Genomic DNA, 16,976 nt, shown 5'->3' on the forward strand with positions numbered 1-16,976 from the left:
TGGGGGTGCTTAAAATGTAAAAACCAACCAAACAAAAAGATTTGAGGGGGAAATAGAGCCAATCCTAGACTTTCTGCCCACAAAATACAGAAAAATAAAGACGAGAACGTAAAAATCTGCTGTAACTCCTTTTAGTTTCACCGCCGGTTTTCACTAAATAGCTGATAAACCCCATCCTCGCGAAGAGGGTGGAAGGTGCGGCGGCCGTCAGGCAACAGGGGCGGTGCTCGGCTTGGGCGGCTGGGCGCCGGTGCGCACGCGCGGGACTCAGTTCCCTCCGCGGAACCGTCGGAGCCACACTTGCAAATTGTTTGTTTTGACCGAATATCAGTTATTCCATAATGTAGTCTGTAAAACTCGTGGCGCCTCCGGTGCTCCTCCGGGCTTGAGGGGGTGACGGAGCCCGGGCGGAGGTCCCGGGGTCGGGGGCGGCCGCCACCCACGTTTCCCTGATCCCGCTCAGCCCCGCCGCTGCGCTTAGCGAGCCGAATCGAGGGTAGAGCGGGGCCCGCCGAAGCGCAGCCGTGCCAGGAATTCCGCTTTTCCTCGGCTGTCAGCCACGCAGGAGCTCGCTGGATGCTTGGAGAGTGCAGGAGACCCTGGAGGGGCGGGCGTTTGGAGCCGTGGTTAGGGCGCTGCCCGGGTTCCGCTCGGGGAGGGTCCCTGCTCAACGTGGGAGACCCACGCAGGGTGCGCGGCTCCTGGCCCGGCCCCAGCTGCTGCGACCATCCAGATGGCGAACCTGCGGATGGAAGCTCTCCCTGTCTCTCTCTGCTGTTCCAAGGAATAAAGGTGACAGTTCAGGGTTAAAAATTCCATTCTTTAGGGTCTAGCGGGTAAAGCCACCGCCTGCAGTGCGGCTGTCCCATAGGGGTACCGGCTGCTCCACTTCTGATCTGGCTCCCTAATGTGCCCGGGAAGGCGGCAGCAGGTGGCCCAGGTGCCCGGGCCCCTGCGCCCAGGTGGGAGCCCTGGAGGAAGCTCCTGGCTCGTGCCTGACCCAGCCCCAACTGTTGCCGCTAAGCTATTTGGGGCGTGAACCAGCGGAGGGAAGATTCCGTCTGTCCTCGTTCTAACGCTGCCTTTGATACTTGAATAAATCTCAAATCTTTTTAATTACTCTACATTCACTAATTGCACAGTCTTGTTTCCATCAGGTTTTTGGTCTCTCAAACTCTGGGAATGTTTTTTCCTGGTTTTTCTCTTACCAAAAGGTGTTACTGAAACGAACACTCATTGGTGACGTTTTAAGCTTAAAGACAATTTTTTCCCCATCTTGGAACTTTAATTCCAGGAATTCCCTTTCTCAGTCACAACCCGGTCCAGATTCCACTATTTCCATGCCATCGGCTGATGAGGCTCCAATGAGGGGAAGCCATTCAGTCACAGTAGCCTGATTTGGGCCATTAGTATCTTTCCCAACTCCCCAGGCTTTAGCTGCCATCTTCCCCCCAACACACACACGATCTAGTTCATGTATTTGAAAGGCAAAGGTAGAGTGAGAGAATCTACAGGTTCACTCCCCAGAGAGCCGTGGCTGGGCCTGGCTGAAGTCAGGAGCCTGGAACTCCATCCAGGTCTCCCCCATGGGTGGCAGGGATCCAGGCATTTGGGGCCAAGTTCTGCCGCTTTTCTTCCCCGGGCACGTTAGCAGGGAGCTGGTTCGGAAGCGGAGCAGCTGTGTCAGGAGCCAGATGCCGGTATCCCAATGGCTGCCTACCCTTTAGAGATGCTTACTCAAATTACATGAATCTGTAAGAACTTAACAGCTGGGGCCGGTGCTGGCCATAGCAGGTAAAGCCATCACCTGCAGTGCTGGCATCCCATATGGGCACCAGTTCAAGTCCCGGTCGCTCCACTTCTGATCCAGCTCTCTGCTGTGGCCTGGGAAAGCAGAAGATGGCCCAAGTGCTTGGGCCCCTGTACCCGGGTGGGAGACCCGGAAGAAGCTTCTGGCTCCTGGCTTCAAATTGGAGCAGCTGTAGCTGTTACGGCCAATTGGGGAATGAACCAGCGGATAGAAGACTTTCTCTTTCTCTCTCTCTCTCTCTCTCTCTCTCTCTGCCTCTCCTTCTCTGTGTAACTCTTTCAAATAAATAAACCTTAAAAAAAAAAAAGTTTCAGTTTTAAGAGAGGTCGCAGAAGGATTTCTTTTTATGGTTTATTTATTTAAAAGGCAGAATTACAGAGAGAAGGACAGAGGACAGAGATCTTCCATCTCCTGGTTCACGCCCCAGAATGGCTGCCAATGATCACCAGCTGAGGACTTGGCTGGGCCAAAGCCAGGAGCCAGGAGCTTCCTCCGGGTCTCCCACACGGGTGCAGGGGCCCAAGGACTTGGGCCATCTTCCACTGTTTTCCCAGGCCATAGCAGAGAGCTGGGTCGGAAGTGGAGCAGCCAGGACTAGAACCGGCGCCCATATGGGTTGCCAGTGCTGCAGTGCGCCACGCCGGCCGTGGGATTTTGTCTGTTTACCATCACTGAGTCATCCATCTGCCTAAAAAAAGACAGCTGTTCCCAAAGCCAGAATTACCCGGTCACATTTCCTCTGGGCACTTTGCCAACGGCTCAGGCAAGTTAACATCCTCTGCCACATGGTATCCTGTATCCTGACACTCAGAACCAACCAGCCCGCTCGCTCATCTCTGAAGAGCAAGTTAACGGGAGAGAACCGGAACCCAACTTGGCACAGGAGGGGCTCCCCGGCGAGCGCTAGAAACGCTGGACCACAAGCAGGGCTCTCTACTTAAGCCGCTTGTGTCGTGGGGGCCGGGGGTCCCTGGCTGGGTTTATCCCAGTTCTTGCCTCGGCGCGAGAGAATTCAGAGGCCCAGCCAGCGCTGCGGGAAGCCTCTCTGGAGCGATCCTGCACACTGAGTGCGAGGTGGCCTCCCCCACGAGGAAGGAATGGCGTGAGTCTCGGCGGGTGGGGACGTGGCGCAGGCCCGTGGGGGCGCAGGTGCCAGGGACGCGAGCAGCGGGGATTCGGGAGCCGGATGCTCTGAGAGTTCAGAGGGGAGGGGAGGGGAGGCTCGCGCACCGGCTCTGGGTGCAACCCCGCCCTCTGGACCCGGCCACAGCTGCCCGGGGCTCCCCAGTCCTCCGCAGGTGTCGGCTTCTTTGCTTACAAACAGCGAGAACGATTTTGTTTTTCGCACCACGGGACACAGCCTCTGGGGAAGGACCGGCCAATCTGACCGCCCGCTACCCAGCCTCCACCACGTCCTGGGCTACAGCACGGAAGCCCAGGCCCGATCCACACGATCCACACGCAGCCGCAGACGCTGGTCTCAGAAATAGGCCAGGCCGCAGGGCAGGGAGTTCCGTCCTCCCGTTGGCAGGCACGCGACCCACGGAAGGCTCCAGGGCCTCTGGTCAGCCGCCACTCCCGTTACAGAGCGCACGTCGTAAAGGACGTCAGTAACAACTTTTCAATTCAAATATTCCCGAGATGCAACCGTTCCTGTTCACAATGAATGCTTGTTTGAAACTACACAGGGGAGAGAGTGCTACAGAAGACACATCCGTGTTCAAGCAGCTAAAACAAAAAGGCAGATTTAATGCAATAACAATAATCTGAGGATAAATAAATCCACGAGAGACTGGGCATTCTCTTCCTTTCTTTGCAGAGAGAACGCCTGTCTTGAAAGCACATGGGGCTGAAGATGTCAACAAAACTGAGTGTCCGGGGGAACAGGCCTGGTGCTCCCTGCTGTCCTCCTCGTACTGGCCACGGCCATGGCCACGGCCTCCCCTGTGGCCCAGGCGGATGTGAGCTTCAAGAGTAACTGGATGGTTTGTTTCCTGAATCGTCCTCCTGTGAGCCCATACTCTGCAAAGGGGAGACAGGGGCAGGGGTTTAGGTTGGCCGGGGTCGGGTTCTCCCCAGCCCCGGGCAAGCACGCCAGCTCCTCCCGCCTCGTCCTGCCAGGGGAAAGCCTCCCTGTGCACCACGGCAGCCGGCGCTTCTGCAGCCACTCTGGCAACCAAAGACACATGTCCAGGCTGTGCTTTGAAAATGCTCTTAAACAAGGATTTCTGTTTTTTTTTTGTTTGTTTGTTTCATTTGTTTTATTTCATCTTATGTGAAATGTAGACAGAAAAGATACAGAGAAACAGAGACAGATCTTGCATCTGTTGGCTCACTCCCAAATGCCCACAACAGCCAAGGCTGGGCCAGGCTGAAGCCGGGAGCCGGGAGCTCTCCACCTGGGTGTCGCACACAGGCGGCAGGCACCCAAGCAGAGTTCACATCAGCACAGAGCTGGACTGGACTCGGGGGAGCCAGCAGCTGGACCAGGCACTCCGATGAGGAACGTGGGCATCCCAAACAGCATCCTAGCTGCTGTGCCGAACAGCCTTCCCTCTGCCGACCGTCTGGTCAAGCTTACCAAGAACACTGGGCACAGGCCGGCATCACGGTGTGGCAGGTTAGGCTGCCACTTGCAGTGCCAGCATCCCAAATGGGCGCCCGTTCGAGTCCCGGCTGCTCCACTCCCAACCCAGCTCGCTGCTAATGCCCTGGGAAAGCCGCCGCGGCTGGCCAAGCGCTCGGGCCCCGCACCCAAGTGGGAAACGTAGAAGGAGCTCCTGGCTCCTGGCTTCAGCCTGGCCCAGCTCCAGCTTTTGTGGCCATTTAGGGATTGACCCACGGATGGAAGATCTCTCTCTCTGTAACTCTGCCTTTCAAATAAATAAAATACATCTTTCAAAAGAAAAACAAAGCACTGGGCAACCTGAAACCAAGTCCCTGTTCCCGAGGGCAAGGCCTCCCCCCAACCCCCTGCTGGAGTGAGGGCCCCGAGGCACCTTCTGCACGAACTGGGGATTCACTGTGATCTCCTGGTCCATGGCCTTCAGCCGCTCGTCCAGCTCTATGCACTTCAGCATCTGCAGGACACACACACGGCGGCCGGGGTCAGCGGCAGGGGCACCACCACCCAGGGGCCGTGCGAGCACCGCCTCCCGCCCGACAGGCCGGCAGGAAGTACCTGATCACCGGGCGCTTACAGGGAACCCCAAGCTTAACCACACGAAGTGGCGACCAGCTGCCATCACACGAGTACCAAGACCACTGCTGGTTTTCAGGGTTCTTCATTGAAACAGAATGGAAAAGCGGGGAGGTGGCGGCATCCGAGCCATCCTGGGGCAGCTCCCTGTGCTGCCTCGGGTCTCTGGCTCAGCCACCTCCCTCCTCAGAGGCAGGGGCACAGGCTGCCTGCACAAGCCCCTCACATCCCGGGCACCACAGCCGCGGGCTCTGCCCCTGCCCTCCTCCAGGTGCCCCCGACCCTGCTGCTGAACGGGGGCCGCTGTTTCTGAACCAACAACTGGGATTTCACAGCTCCAAAGCGCCCCAGTGCGGGCAGCCGTCACGGCAGGCGTGGGGGCGGCAGCCGGAAACCATCTCTTCACGGCCGGGGAACCTTAAGCAGCCTGGCCTGAGACTGCCGTCCTGGGCTGACCGCAGTCGCCGACACTCACCTCCTGATCCATGTGGTGGAGCATGGCAGGGTTGTTGTATTTCTCAGGGTTGTCATGGAAACTGACCATGCCGTCCTTCTGGTTGATACTTGCAAAAATCTCCCCGTCTTCTATCTGGGAGAGAGAGAAAGCCGCGTGGACACAGACACCACGTGAGCCTCCGGCCACGCGGCGTCGGGGCGAGCACAGAGCAGCACAGATGCTGCGGGCTGCACAGCACACTCCCTCCACATGCGCACACACACACATATACACACTCTCGCAATCTCCCCTTGGCTGGGAGCTGTTTTTCACCACGGTGAACTCTGAAGCCCCGTGTGAGCACAACTCGCCGGCACGCGGTATGGCCGTCTCCAGAGCGTTGTCAGCGCCATGGACGGAACCCCTACGCCCGTGAACAGTCACCCCCACTGCCGCCTCCTAGCTCCTGGAACCACGCCTCTGCCTCTCTCTCCGGATCTGCCTTCTGCATTAGTGTCTGGCTGCACTGGTGCAATGCTCTCGGGCAGTCTCCACCCTTCCCTGAGCGGCAGTCTGTCCTGCCGCTGCTTTTCTAAGAGACCCTAGGGCGCGTCTTTCACCCCAGGGGAGGAGGGGTCTCCCCGCGCTTCAGATTCCAAGGTGGCTCCGAGGTCTGTGCTGTTCCTTTCACGGCCGACTACGGGACGGGACCTCAAAGCCAAATCCTGCCCACGAAGGTGGCACGTGAGAGGCCAACACGAGCCCCCAGCAGGTCTCCCCGGCCCCGAGCAACGGCTGCACAGGGTGGGGGTGGGGCCGGGGCGCCCTTGGACAGTGCAACAGCGCTGCCCGAGCTGGCCTGGGCGAGACGCCAGCCAAAGAGGCCAGCACACATCAGACAGGAACAGCTCCACGTGGGCAGAGCGCCCCTTCACATTTTTTTTCTTTTTAAGACTTATTTATCTGGGGTCGGCGCTGCAGTGCAGCGGGTTAAGCTGATCCAGCTTCCTGCTAACGGCCCCTGGACACACATGGGAGACCCGGAGGAGGCTCCTGGCTCGGGACTGGCCAACTCTGGCTGTTGGGGCCATTTGGGGTGTGAACCAGCAGATAGAGGATCCCTTTATTATTATTATTATTATTTTGACAGAGTTTGACAGTGAGAGAGACAGACAGAAAGGTCTTCCTTCCGTTGGTTCACCCCCCAAATAGCCACTACAGCCGGCACACCATGCCGATCCGAAGCCAGGAGCTAGGTGCTTCCTCCCAGTCTCCCATGCAGGTGCAGGTTCCCAAGCACTTGGGCCATCCTCCACTGCCTTCCCAGGCCACAGCAGAGAGCTGGACTGGAAGAGGAACAACCAGGAATAGAACCCAGCGCCCATATGGGACACCAGCGCCACAGGCGGAGGATTAACCAAGTGAGCCATGGCGCTGGCCCCTTTTTTTTTGTTTTGTTTTGTTTTGTTTTTTTGACAGGCAGAGTGGACAGTGAGAGAGAGAGAGAGACAGAGAGAAAGGTCTTCCTTTTGCCGTTGGTTCACCCTCCAATGGCCGCAGCGGCCGGCACACTGCGGCCGGCGCACCGCGCTGATCCGATGGCAGGAGCCAGGAGCCAGGTGCTTTTCCTGGTCTCCCATGGGGTGCAGGGCCCAAGCACCTGGGCCATCCTCCACTGCACTCCCGGGCCACAGCAGAGGGCTGGCCTGGAAGAGGGGCAACTGGGACAGAATCCGGCGCCCCGACCGGGACTAGAACCCGGTGTGCCGGCGCCGCTAGGCGGAGGATTAGCCTAGTGAGCCGCGGCGCCGGCCTCTGGCCCCTCTTTTTTTAAAAAATAAAAGATTTACTTATTTATTTGAAAAGCAGAGTTACAGAGAGAAAGAGAGAGAAAGAAAGAGGTCTTTCATCTGCTGGTTCACTCCCCAAATGGCCACAACAGCTGCTGGTCTCCCACATGGGTGCAGGGGCCCAAGGACTTGGGCCATCTTCCACTGCCTTCCCAGGCCATAGCAGAGAGCTGGATCAGAAGTGGAGCAGCCGGGACTAGAACCAGTGCCCATATGGGATGCCGGCACTGCAGGCCAGGGCTTTAACCTGCTGCGCCACAGCACTGGCCCCCCTGCCCTGTTCCGATCCAGCTTCCTGCTGGCGTACAGCAGATGACTCGAGTACTTGGGTCCCTAACAAAAACAGGGGAGAACCGGACTGAGTTCCAGTCTCCGGACTTCGGCCTGGCCCAGCCCCAAACTTTGCAGCCATTAAAGCAGTAAGCTAACACATGGAAGATGTTTCTATCTTTCTCTGTTGCTCTGCCTTACAAATAAACAATTTTAAAAAATGGACGGAAGGCACCCAGATGAATGTGGACCTGCGTTCCCCACAGCACACTCCTGTGACAACCGTCCACCCACCCAGAAGGGCGAGGTGGCTCAGTGGTGAGCCACAGCTCCAAGCCCAGGGCCACACTCACCACAGGGCGGGCTGTAAGCTCCCAACAGTGAGTGGGCCTGCAGGAGGGCCCAAGGAGCCAGGCCGTGCTCCGATCGGCGGAGGCCAGGGCTGCCCCTTCCTGGGGGTGGGAGGCTCACGGGGCCCTCCGCGAGGGGCGGCTGCGCACTCCTGGCACCTCCCTGGGCAGCTGCCTGCCCTGAGAGCCCCGCCCCTACAGCCCCTCTCAAGCCGGGCAGCCCCCTGCGTGACCCTCGCCGCTGCCCCCAGAGGCTGTGACGTCGCATCTCCTGGCGGAACTCACGGGGGCACAGCGGGAACGGTCAGTGTCCATGGGTGTGGAGCTCCGGGTGTCGCTCCAGCATCCTACACGCCTACTCGAGGTGTGGCCAGGGACCCCCAGACCGCGCACAGAGCAGCGGCCAGGGACAGCGCGGGGCGGGGGCACTGCTGGCTCTCCTGACGCAGCGGGGGAGGGGCCACACTTGATGCTCCTTCCTCCACCTGACCCTTTCATTTCATGAGCTTTACAAATGGCAAACAGGACACACGCCACGCTGGGCCTCCTATGCAGGGACCGGTGACAAGGGGTGCTTGGCTTCTCCTGCTTCGCTGTTCCGGAACGAGCGCCTCTTACTTCCCAAGCACACACAGGCCCAGTTCACTTGTGACAGGGGAGGTCCACTTACCATGTGCAGAACGTACTTCTCCGCCTCCTGAGGACCCGAGAGCTGCACGCGACTCGCCATGTCTTGTAAGGACAGCGTGAGGAAGGTCTGAAAGTCAGAGCAGAATTACGCTTGTGTGAACAGCAGGAGAAAGGCATGTCGTCACGGTGTGGACAGAGGAAAGGCGTGTCGTCACAGGTGCAGACAGCTAGAGATGGACCCGCCCACCTGCGCTGGCCGCAGCTGCTGAGAGCAGCAATGACAGGGCTCATGCCCCACACAGAGGCACACAGCACTTTCGCAGACAAGAGGGAAAGGGCAAACCACAGCTGTGAGAAGCAAAGACTGCAAACACGGAAGTCAGAGGGCCCCAGCACGTGAAAACCGCCCTGCCTCACATCACCAGGAAAACACGACGTGACACTGCACCGCGATTCCACACATCTGACCACACTGCGCACTGGCACCAGTCTGGGAAACCTCCCCAGCCAGGCCGGCAGCCACGCCCACTCGGATGCCCAGCCAGCAGCCAGCACCCGCCTTAGGCCACTCATGGCTTCACCTACACACACTTCCCTATCTATACGAGGCCACAGGCATGCACTGTTAATGGTGCTCACCACCGCAAAACATTGCACACCTACTCAAAGTCTGGGTAAGGACAGAGCACCGCAGTGAGACAGACTTCTAATGTGGTTGGTTAAAAAAAAAAAAAAAACCAACTAGAAAGAATCCATGCCATGAACACTGCCGGACAGAGAGAAGGGCGAGGCAGAGCAGTGCACACGGCAGCAATGCCCGTGCGCAGCAAATCGGGCTAAGTGCCTTCTCCCTCTACTACTCTGGCACTAGGCCACCAGGGCAAGTGTAACAGCCACCACCAGAGAGGCGACCTCTGGACGAGACACGCCCCTTAGCCACCCAGGTCCCCTAGGTGCTGCCCATAAGCCTAACGTGACACAACCCACCACGACTCGGCAGGTGAAGGACCCAGGCCCTGGAGTAACCATCTGGACACCTTCCCTGTTTTAGCGACGCCTGCTTAGTAGACACCAGACCCTTAACTGATGGTTTCTGCAGTGATGGCGCCTTGTTCAATGTCTGTCAGCAATTCTAATTCATTCAACTTTCATCTGCGATTCTACAACTTAACATCTTGCTGAACATGTAGCATCTTTTACCCTCATTAATATATTGATTAAAAAAATATTTTTAAATTAGGGGCTGGCTTTGTGGCACAGCAGGGAAAGCCACCGCCTGTGACATCGGCATCCCATATGGGCACCAGTTTGTGTCCCGGCTGCTCCACTTCCCATCCAGCTCCCTGCTATGGCCTGGGAAAGCAGTGCAAGATGGCCCAGGTGCTTGGGCCCCTGGCATCCCATGGGAGACCCAAATGAAGCTCCTAGCTTTGGCCTGGCCCAGCCCCGGCTGTCATAGCCATCCAGGGAGTGAACCAGCAGATGGTAAATCTCTCACTCTGTTTCTCCTTCTAACTCTCTCAAATGAATAAATCATTAATTTTTTTTTTTTAACTTATTTGCTTGAGGCAGAGTGAGAGAAAGACCTCCCACCCATTGGTTCACACCTCAAATGCCTGCAATGGCCAGTATCAGAGCCAGGAGCCAGGAACCCAGCCCAGATCGCCTACATGGGTGTAGAGACCCAACTACTTGAGCCACCACTTGCTACCTCCCAGGGTCTGCCATAGCACAAAGCTAGAATCAGGAACCAGAGCTGGGTATTGAACCCAGGCACTCCAATGGGAGATGCGGGCGTCTGACCACCAGCCTAAATGCCTACCGCTATTTTAACATTTAATAAAAAACAACAAAAAACAAAAAAAGACTTACTTATTTGAAAGGCAGAGCAAGACAAAGACAGACTGATCTTCCATCTGCTGGTTCACTCCCCAAATGGCTGTAACTGCCATGTCTGGCCCAGCCCAAAGCCAGGAGTCAGGAGCTCCATCCAGGTCTCCCACACGGGTAGCCAGGCCCAAGCATTTGGCCATCCTCCACTGCCTTCCCAGGCACAGAGGTAGGGAGCTGCACGCTCACAGATTAGAAATCTTGCCTGTATTCAGTAACCTAGTGGGGTGGGTCCCCGCTCTCTCCCTGAGGGCAGCTAATGGCAATCTCATTCCACTACCTCTACAACCACAACTTGACTGCCACTCTTCCCTGCTTCCAGAAAGGTCCCCCTCCCGGGTCCTCAGGTTGCCAAGCCCATCATCCTACCAGCAACACAGCCTCCTTCCCAGCCGCAACCACGGACAGGGGGCAGGGGACGCACAGGCACAGATCTGTCACACTTCCCGCATCGCGAACTACTGGATACCGGCCCACAGGAGGCTCAACAGGAAAAAGCAGTCCTCCGCGTGTGAGCTACTCTTAGTGGGAGTAGGCTTCATTTTCCTTTGTATGTTGCCCATACTGTTTGAACACCTGGTGATAAGCGTGCTTTCTATAATCAAAAACCATCGCTATCAACATCTGAAAAATAAGAATCAGGTAATATCCTACACGTCGAGCGCACACACCCGTGGTCTAAGCAAGCAGTCCGAGTCTACTGTGTGCAAGTCAGAGATCGGCGCAGCTGAGGCTCCCAGGCCACTGGGACCGCCCTGGCCTGTGTCACTGAAACCCCCCTCACTGCCCACATGACGCTGCCGACCTCTCCGGGGCTACCTTGCCTGCCTCCCAGGGCAGCCCCACGGCCCACCTCCCCTCCTCCTCACCCGCTCCTCTTCTCCAATAGCCTGCTCTAGCCCGGAGAAGACCCAAAGATACAAATCAAGCTCTGGAAAACCAATCAGAAAGCAGGTCTTGGCATGGTCACCGGGCCGTCCTGTAGCCCCGCCCCTGCGTCCTCAGCACGGGGTGGGGGAGGGGGCGGGGGGGTGCCCCTCACCTTCGTCAGCCTCTGGATGTTTTTCTTGTACAGCGAGGACAGGCACTGCTTCACCAGCCCCATGTTGTTGTCCCGGGTGAACGCCTCGCTGTGCTTGTTCACCAGGTTCCGGAGCTCCGAGGGGTTGTTGGTGGAATACACCTGTGCCAGCTCGTGGTAGGCATTGCTGAGGGGCTGAAGGGTTTGAAGCGGGGGAGAGACCCAGATCAAAACTTCCGAGGACGGAAATGTGCACAGGAAGAGAAAACAAACAAAACCCACAAAACCCACCCACTTACAAAACTGTGTTTTGAGCAAGCACACTCCGCACCACAGTCAGGTAGCAACACCCGCTCCGGAACCAGCCGTAACTTATCCGAAGCAAGTGTCTGGTCGCGCTGTGGAGCGATGGCCCGCGGATCAAGTCTGCGGTGCAGAGCAGGGAACGGCACGGCAGGTGGACGGCCACTGAGTTCAGTCACGGCGCGCGTGCCCCGCCTCCCTCAGTGCAGCTGTCTTGTTCTATCGATGCGCTAGCCTCAGAAGGCGGGCCAACTCCGCCCATTCCCAACTCCCCTCGCGTCTCTCTCTCTCTGTCTCTCTCACAAGCACCTACACACGCCACTTCTGGGAACAAGGAAGACAGGAGCATGCGCACAGGTGTGGCTGAGCACCGACCAAGGGCCTGAGCTGCTGTGGGTGTTTTATACACGCTATGCCCTGTGTGCAATTTTAAATCGGGGCAGAACGATGCGGAACTGTCCAAGGAAGCAGCACCCACAGTGACAGGCGGGACTCAACCCACCTCTCTGGCTCTACAGTCTGTGTTTTCACCACTTAAGAAACCATCTTTTTTTTTCTTTTTTTTTTTTTTTTTTTGACAGGCAGAGTGGACAGTGAGAGAGAGAGAGAGAAAGGTCTTCCTTTGCCATTGGTTCATCAGCACCACGCTGATCCGATGGCAGGTGCCAGGTACTTATCCTGGTCTCCCATGGGGTGCAGGGCCCAAGCACCTGGGCCATCCTCCACTGCACTCCCTGGACACAGCAGAGAGCTGGCCTGGAAGAGGGGCAACCGGGACAGAATCCGGCGCCCTGACTGGGACTAGAACCCCATGTGCCGGCGCCGCAAGCGGAGGATTAGCCTAGTGAGCTGCAGCGCCGGCCAAGAAACCATCTTAAATCACTAGTTAGGGCGGCTGACACCCAGCGTTCCCGCCAAAGCAGGCGGCTTGACCCGAAGGCGCGCTCCATCATCATGGCTGCCCAGAGCCACCCTGCCCGGGGCTCTTCCAAGGAGGGCAGGGCCCTGCTTCAGCCACCCCTCGCCTGTGAGCAGCCCAGCACGGAGCTCTGAGCGCCACCACCCGCTCCTGGGCTCAGGCTGCCTGGCTGTCTTCAACAGGCCAGCACGCAGGCTCCCCACAGGAGACTCCGACTGGGGCCCTCACATCCGGATTCTGCACAAGGATGGTCGGGCGGAACTGTCGCCACAACGACCGTTAGCTTATGACCCCTCTGAACGGCTCCGCTGGACAGGCGTGGTGCCGCAGAGGTGCAGCCGCCACTGTGACACTGGCACCCCTCATCTGGGTGCTGGCTCGGATCCTGGCTGCTTTGCTTCTCACCCAACTCCTGCTGTTGCAGCTGGAAAAGCAGCAGAGGGTGGCCCAGGTGCTTGGGCCCCTGCCACCAGTGTGAGACCCGGATGGAGCTCCAGGCTCCCGGCTTCAGCCTGGCCCAGCCCTGACTGTTGTGGCCATTTGGGGAGAGAACCAGCGGATGGAAGCTCGCTCTCTTTCTCTGATGCTCTACCTCTCAAATATGTAAACAGATCTTTAAAATAATAATAATAATAATAATAATAATAATGGAAATAAAAATCATGAGTATGTATGTAAAATTTTTATAAAATTGTTATTTTTTTAGCTCTTGTCCCAGAGCAGTGAGAACTGGGACAAAAGTTCAGTGAGCAGCACTATGGTCTTCCTCAAAAGCTCTCGTGGGGCTGGACTGTGGCGCAGTAGGTTAATCCTCTGCCTGAAGCACCAGCATCCCATATGGGCACCGGCTCTAGTCTAGCTGCTCCTCCTCCCATCCAGCTCTATGCTGCGGCCTGGGAAAGCAGTGGAAGATGGCCCAAGTGCTTGGGCCCCTGTACCTGCATGGGAGACACGGAAGAAGCTCCTGTCTCCTGGCTTCAGATCGACTCAGCTCCAGCCATTGTGGCCATTTGGGGAGTGAACCAGAGGACGGAGGACCTCTCTCTCTGTCTCTCTCACTGTCTGTAACTCTACCTCTCAAATAAATTTTTAAAAATGCGCTCTCATAAGGTTCCCCAACACTTGGGCTGGTCAGCACTGCTTGTTCAGTGCTTTGCTGAACATAATGAAGACAAAGGAGAAAACAAAGTCGCCCCCTGTAGGAGCCAAACCGGCAGAGCTGGCCTGCCCACAGGACGAGCAACTTCCGGAGAACAGCCCACAGGGAACAAGGTCCTGCCTGAACTGCAGCCCCGGCGCCCAATGAGGGCACGTCACTCCTCTGAGGCTGCTGGGGAGCACCAACCCTCCAAAAAAAATCACACACGTCTGCCGTTACTCCGTCTCTGTGTACTTCACACGCTGCGTAAGAAGTCAACTTCAGGCCGGCGCTGCAGCTCACTAGGCTAATCCTCCGCCTGCGGCGCCGGCACCCTGGGTTCTAGTCCCAGTTGGGGTGCCGGATTCTGTCCCGGTTGCTCCTCTTCCAGGCCAGCCCTCTGCTGTGGCCCGGGAGTGCAGTGGAGGATGGCCCAGGTCTTTGGGCCCTGCACCCGCATGGGAGACCAGGAGGAAGCACCTGGCTCCTGGCTTCGGGTTGGTGCAGCGCGCCAGCCACAATGCACCAGCCATAGCGTCCACTTACGGTGTGAACCAACGGAAAAAGGAAGACCTTTCTCTCTGTCTCTCTCTGCCTAACTCTGCCTTTAAAAAAAAAAAAAAAAAAAAAAGTCAACTTTATGTTTAAAACTTACCTTGATGAATCTACCCACAATCTGGGACGTGTATTTTGGTAGCTGTTGTACTTTCCCAAGTAATATCAAAGACACTAGAATATACTTTTTATATGATTCCAACATAATGTGGCTGACGGCCATGGCAGGAGTAGTAATAGCCTGAGCGAGAGAAGAAAGCTTCGTGTGAGGACACAGCACACCACGGCTGCAGACAGCGCCCCCATTACACACCACTTCCACCGAATGTCCCACTGCTATTTTCATACCAGGTTTATTGATACATAAATACACACAGTATAAAGTCTGCAGAGAGACAGACAGAGATCTTCCATTCACTGCCTCTCTCCTCAAATGCCCGCAACACCTCGCGCTGGGCCAGGCAGAGGCCAGGAGCCTGGCACCCAGTCTGGCTCTCTCAAGGGGTGGCAGGAACTCATTTACTGGAGCCAGCACCTCCCAGAGTGCCATTAGCAGGAGACTGGAATTAGGAGTGGAGCCAGGACTGAGCCCAGGTACTCCACTGAGGGTATGCACACAGCCCAAGCACCAAACACCCAGCCCAAGATTTACCCTTCTAACGTATACTACTCTGGGACAGGGACTGTGGTCAGCGGGCTAAGGCACCACTTACAACGCCTACGTCCCATACCACAGCACTGGTTCAAGTCCTGGCCATTCCATTTCTGGCCCAACACACTTGGGAAGGCAGTGGGTGATGGTCCAAATACTTGGGTTCCTGGCTCCTGACTTCGTCCTGGCCCAGTCCTGGCTGTTGAGGACATGTGAATGCACTATGTTCTACGGCTGCTTGACTTCAGGGCGTTTTCATACCCCCTGTTCAGAAGAATCATCTCCCATTCCTTCCAGCTTCAGCCCACCCCCACCCCCACTGTCCTTCGTGTCTCTGTGGATTCGCCTATTCTGGTGCCTCATGGATAGGGCACCAGGCAGCGTGTGGTCTGGTGCCCGGTTTCTTCCAGGCCCACCCTCGCTGCGGCAAGGATGGGCCCTTCCTTCCTGCGCCTGGTTAAATAGCACGCCACTGTGTGTCTATGCCACACTGTTTTAGGCACTCCTCAGCTGATGGGCATTTGGGCTCGTCCCACCTTTTGCCCACTAGGAATAAAGCCACTATGAACACAGCATATACAAACGCCTTCATCTCTCTCGGGCAGATCCTAGGGGGCGAAATATCTGGGCCACATAGAACGGATGCTTAAAAGTTTTGAGGAACTGCTGAATTGTTTTCCAAAGCAAAAGTTCCTACAGTGGCATCAGTAATCACAAGGGTTCTAAATTCGCCACATCCTCAGCCATACTTACACTTGCCATTGGCTGTCTTCACAATTTTTAGACCCCCTGGTCCAAGGTATGAGACACTGGTTCTGACCTGCATTTCCATGACGATAGATGGTGAATGCCCTTTTGTGTGCTTACGATGGCCATCTATCTACCTGCTCTGCAGAAACGCCGATTCAAATCCATTGCCCATTTCCAAATTTTACTCTTTCTAGTGTTGACGTGTAAGAGGCCTTTACATACTCTGGATTCTAGTCCCTTCTCAGCTATGTGTCTGCAAAGATCTCCACCCATTCTGGGACTAGGAACTAATAACTGGGTTCACCTCAGGAGGGTACGAGAAGACGGAGCTACTTTTACACTCTACCTTACACAGCGCTGTAGGATCTAAGAACATCCTTCAGGAATGGTTTCTAAAGCTACAATCAGGATCACTTCCGGAGATCAGGGTGCTATCACCATCGACAACTGCAGGCATATCCCTAAACCACAGCTGCGTGAGGTGGACGGACACGAGACAAACTCACCACCTGGCCACAGCTGAGGACTAAGTATGATTTCAGGTAACAGGATTCTGTCCATACACATCAAAGGTGCTTTGTTCTTAGCATTTTAACTATCTGAGCCGGAAACATTTCCCAAGCACACTGCATCACACTCTCTTCCTGCTTTTCAATGTCCACATCCCCCTGACGTCTCCAGATCAACAGCCTGTTTGGGTTACAGTTTTGGACTGAATGTGATAATACATTCATTAGCTCTATATAATGTTTCTGCCATTTTCTGAACACACGACCGTAACTTGAAGAGAAGGCAGCCTGAAGATTTAACCCGACTAGACGCACCCTACAAGGACTCCACCCCAGGCCCTGGGCAGTTCTCCTCTGTTACTCCCCGGAACACTGCTCACAGCCACGGTGTGTATACAGTGTGCATACTGAGTGTCACGTGGGAGTGCCCCAACCCAGCAGGGAGCACTCTGCAGGTCACCTGTTTAACACACATTGTGAATTAACACGAGCTGACAAATGTCTGCCCAATTTATCCCAGCACATTAACATTCATCTTTTTCAGTAAACCTCCAGAATATTCCACGTTTCATCACGCAGACACAGTCAAGGTGGGTGTGCTCTGTAACACCCTCTGAATCGTGAACCATGAGAACACTTTATACACTTCAGCAGACAAAACCTAACACAGCACCGCCCATGGTTTTAGGACAAC

The 16,976-nt window shown here is 56.1% G+C and overlaps 1 protein-coding gene and 1 long non-coding RNA gene across 3 annotated transcripts in view; one reads left to right on the forward strand and one right to left on the reverse strand.

Moving 5' to 3' along the window:
- On the forward strand, nucleotides 1-4,051 carry LOC127486810 (uncharacterized). The gene is made up of 2 exons (XR_007913394.3): nucleotides 1-792; nucleotides 3,630-4,051. It is a non-coding gene; the product is annotated as an uncharacterized LOC127486810 (long non-coding RNA).
- COPS3 (COP9 signalosome subunit 3) overlaps nucleotides 3,530-16,976 on the reverse strand; it is a 25,977-nt gene continuing 12,530 nt past the window's right edge. For both annotated transcript variants that reach the window (XM_002723323.6, XM_070061736.2), the window contains exons 7-12: nucleotides 14,472-14,612; nucleotides 11,478-11,651; nucleotides 8,586-8,672; nucleotides 5,485-5,598; nucleotides 4,810-4,890; nucleotides 3,530-3,832 (exon numbers count right to left, since the gene is read on the reverse strand). In XM_002723323.6, coding sequence (XP_002723369.1) covers nucleotides 3,779-3,832; nucleotides 4,810-4,890; nucleotides 5,485-5,598; nucleotides 8,586-8,672; nucleotides 11,478-11,651; nucleotides 14,472-14,612 — 651 coding nt within the window. In that variant the 3' untranslated portion in view covers nucleotides 3,530-3,778. The remainder of the gene's footprint in view (nucleotides 3,833-4,809; nucleotides 4,891-5,484; nucleotides 5,599-8,585; nucleotides 8,673-11,477; nucleotides 11,652-14,471; nucleotides 14,613-16,976) is intronic.

This window comes from Oryctolagus cuniculus, chromosome 17 (assembly GCF_051225735.1).
Source record: "Oryctolagus cuniculus isolate XC-2025 breed Fujian yellow rabbit chromosome 17, ASM5122573v1, whole genome shotgun sequence".
In the NCBI taxonomy this organism is placed as follows: domain Eukaryota; kingdom Metazoa; phylum Chordata; class Mammalia; order Lagomorpha; family Leporidae; genus Oryctolagus; species Oryctolagus cuniculus.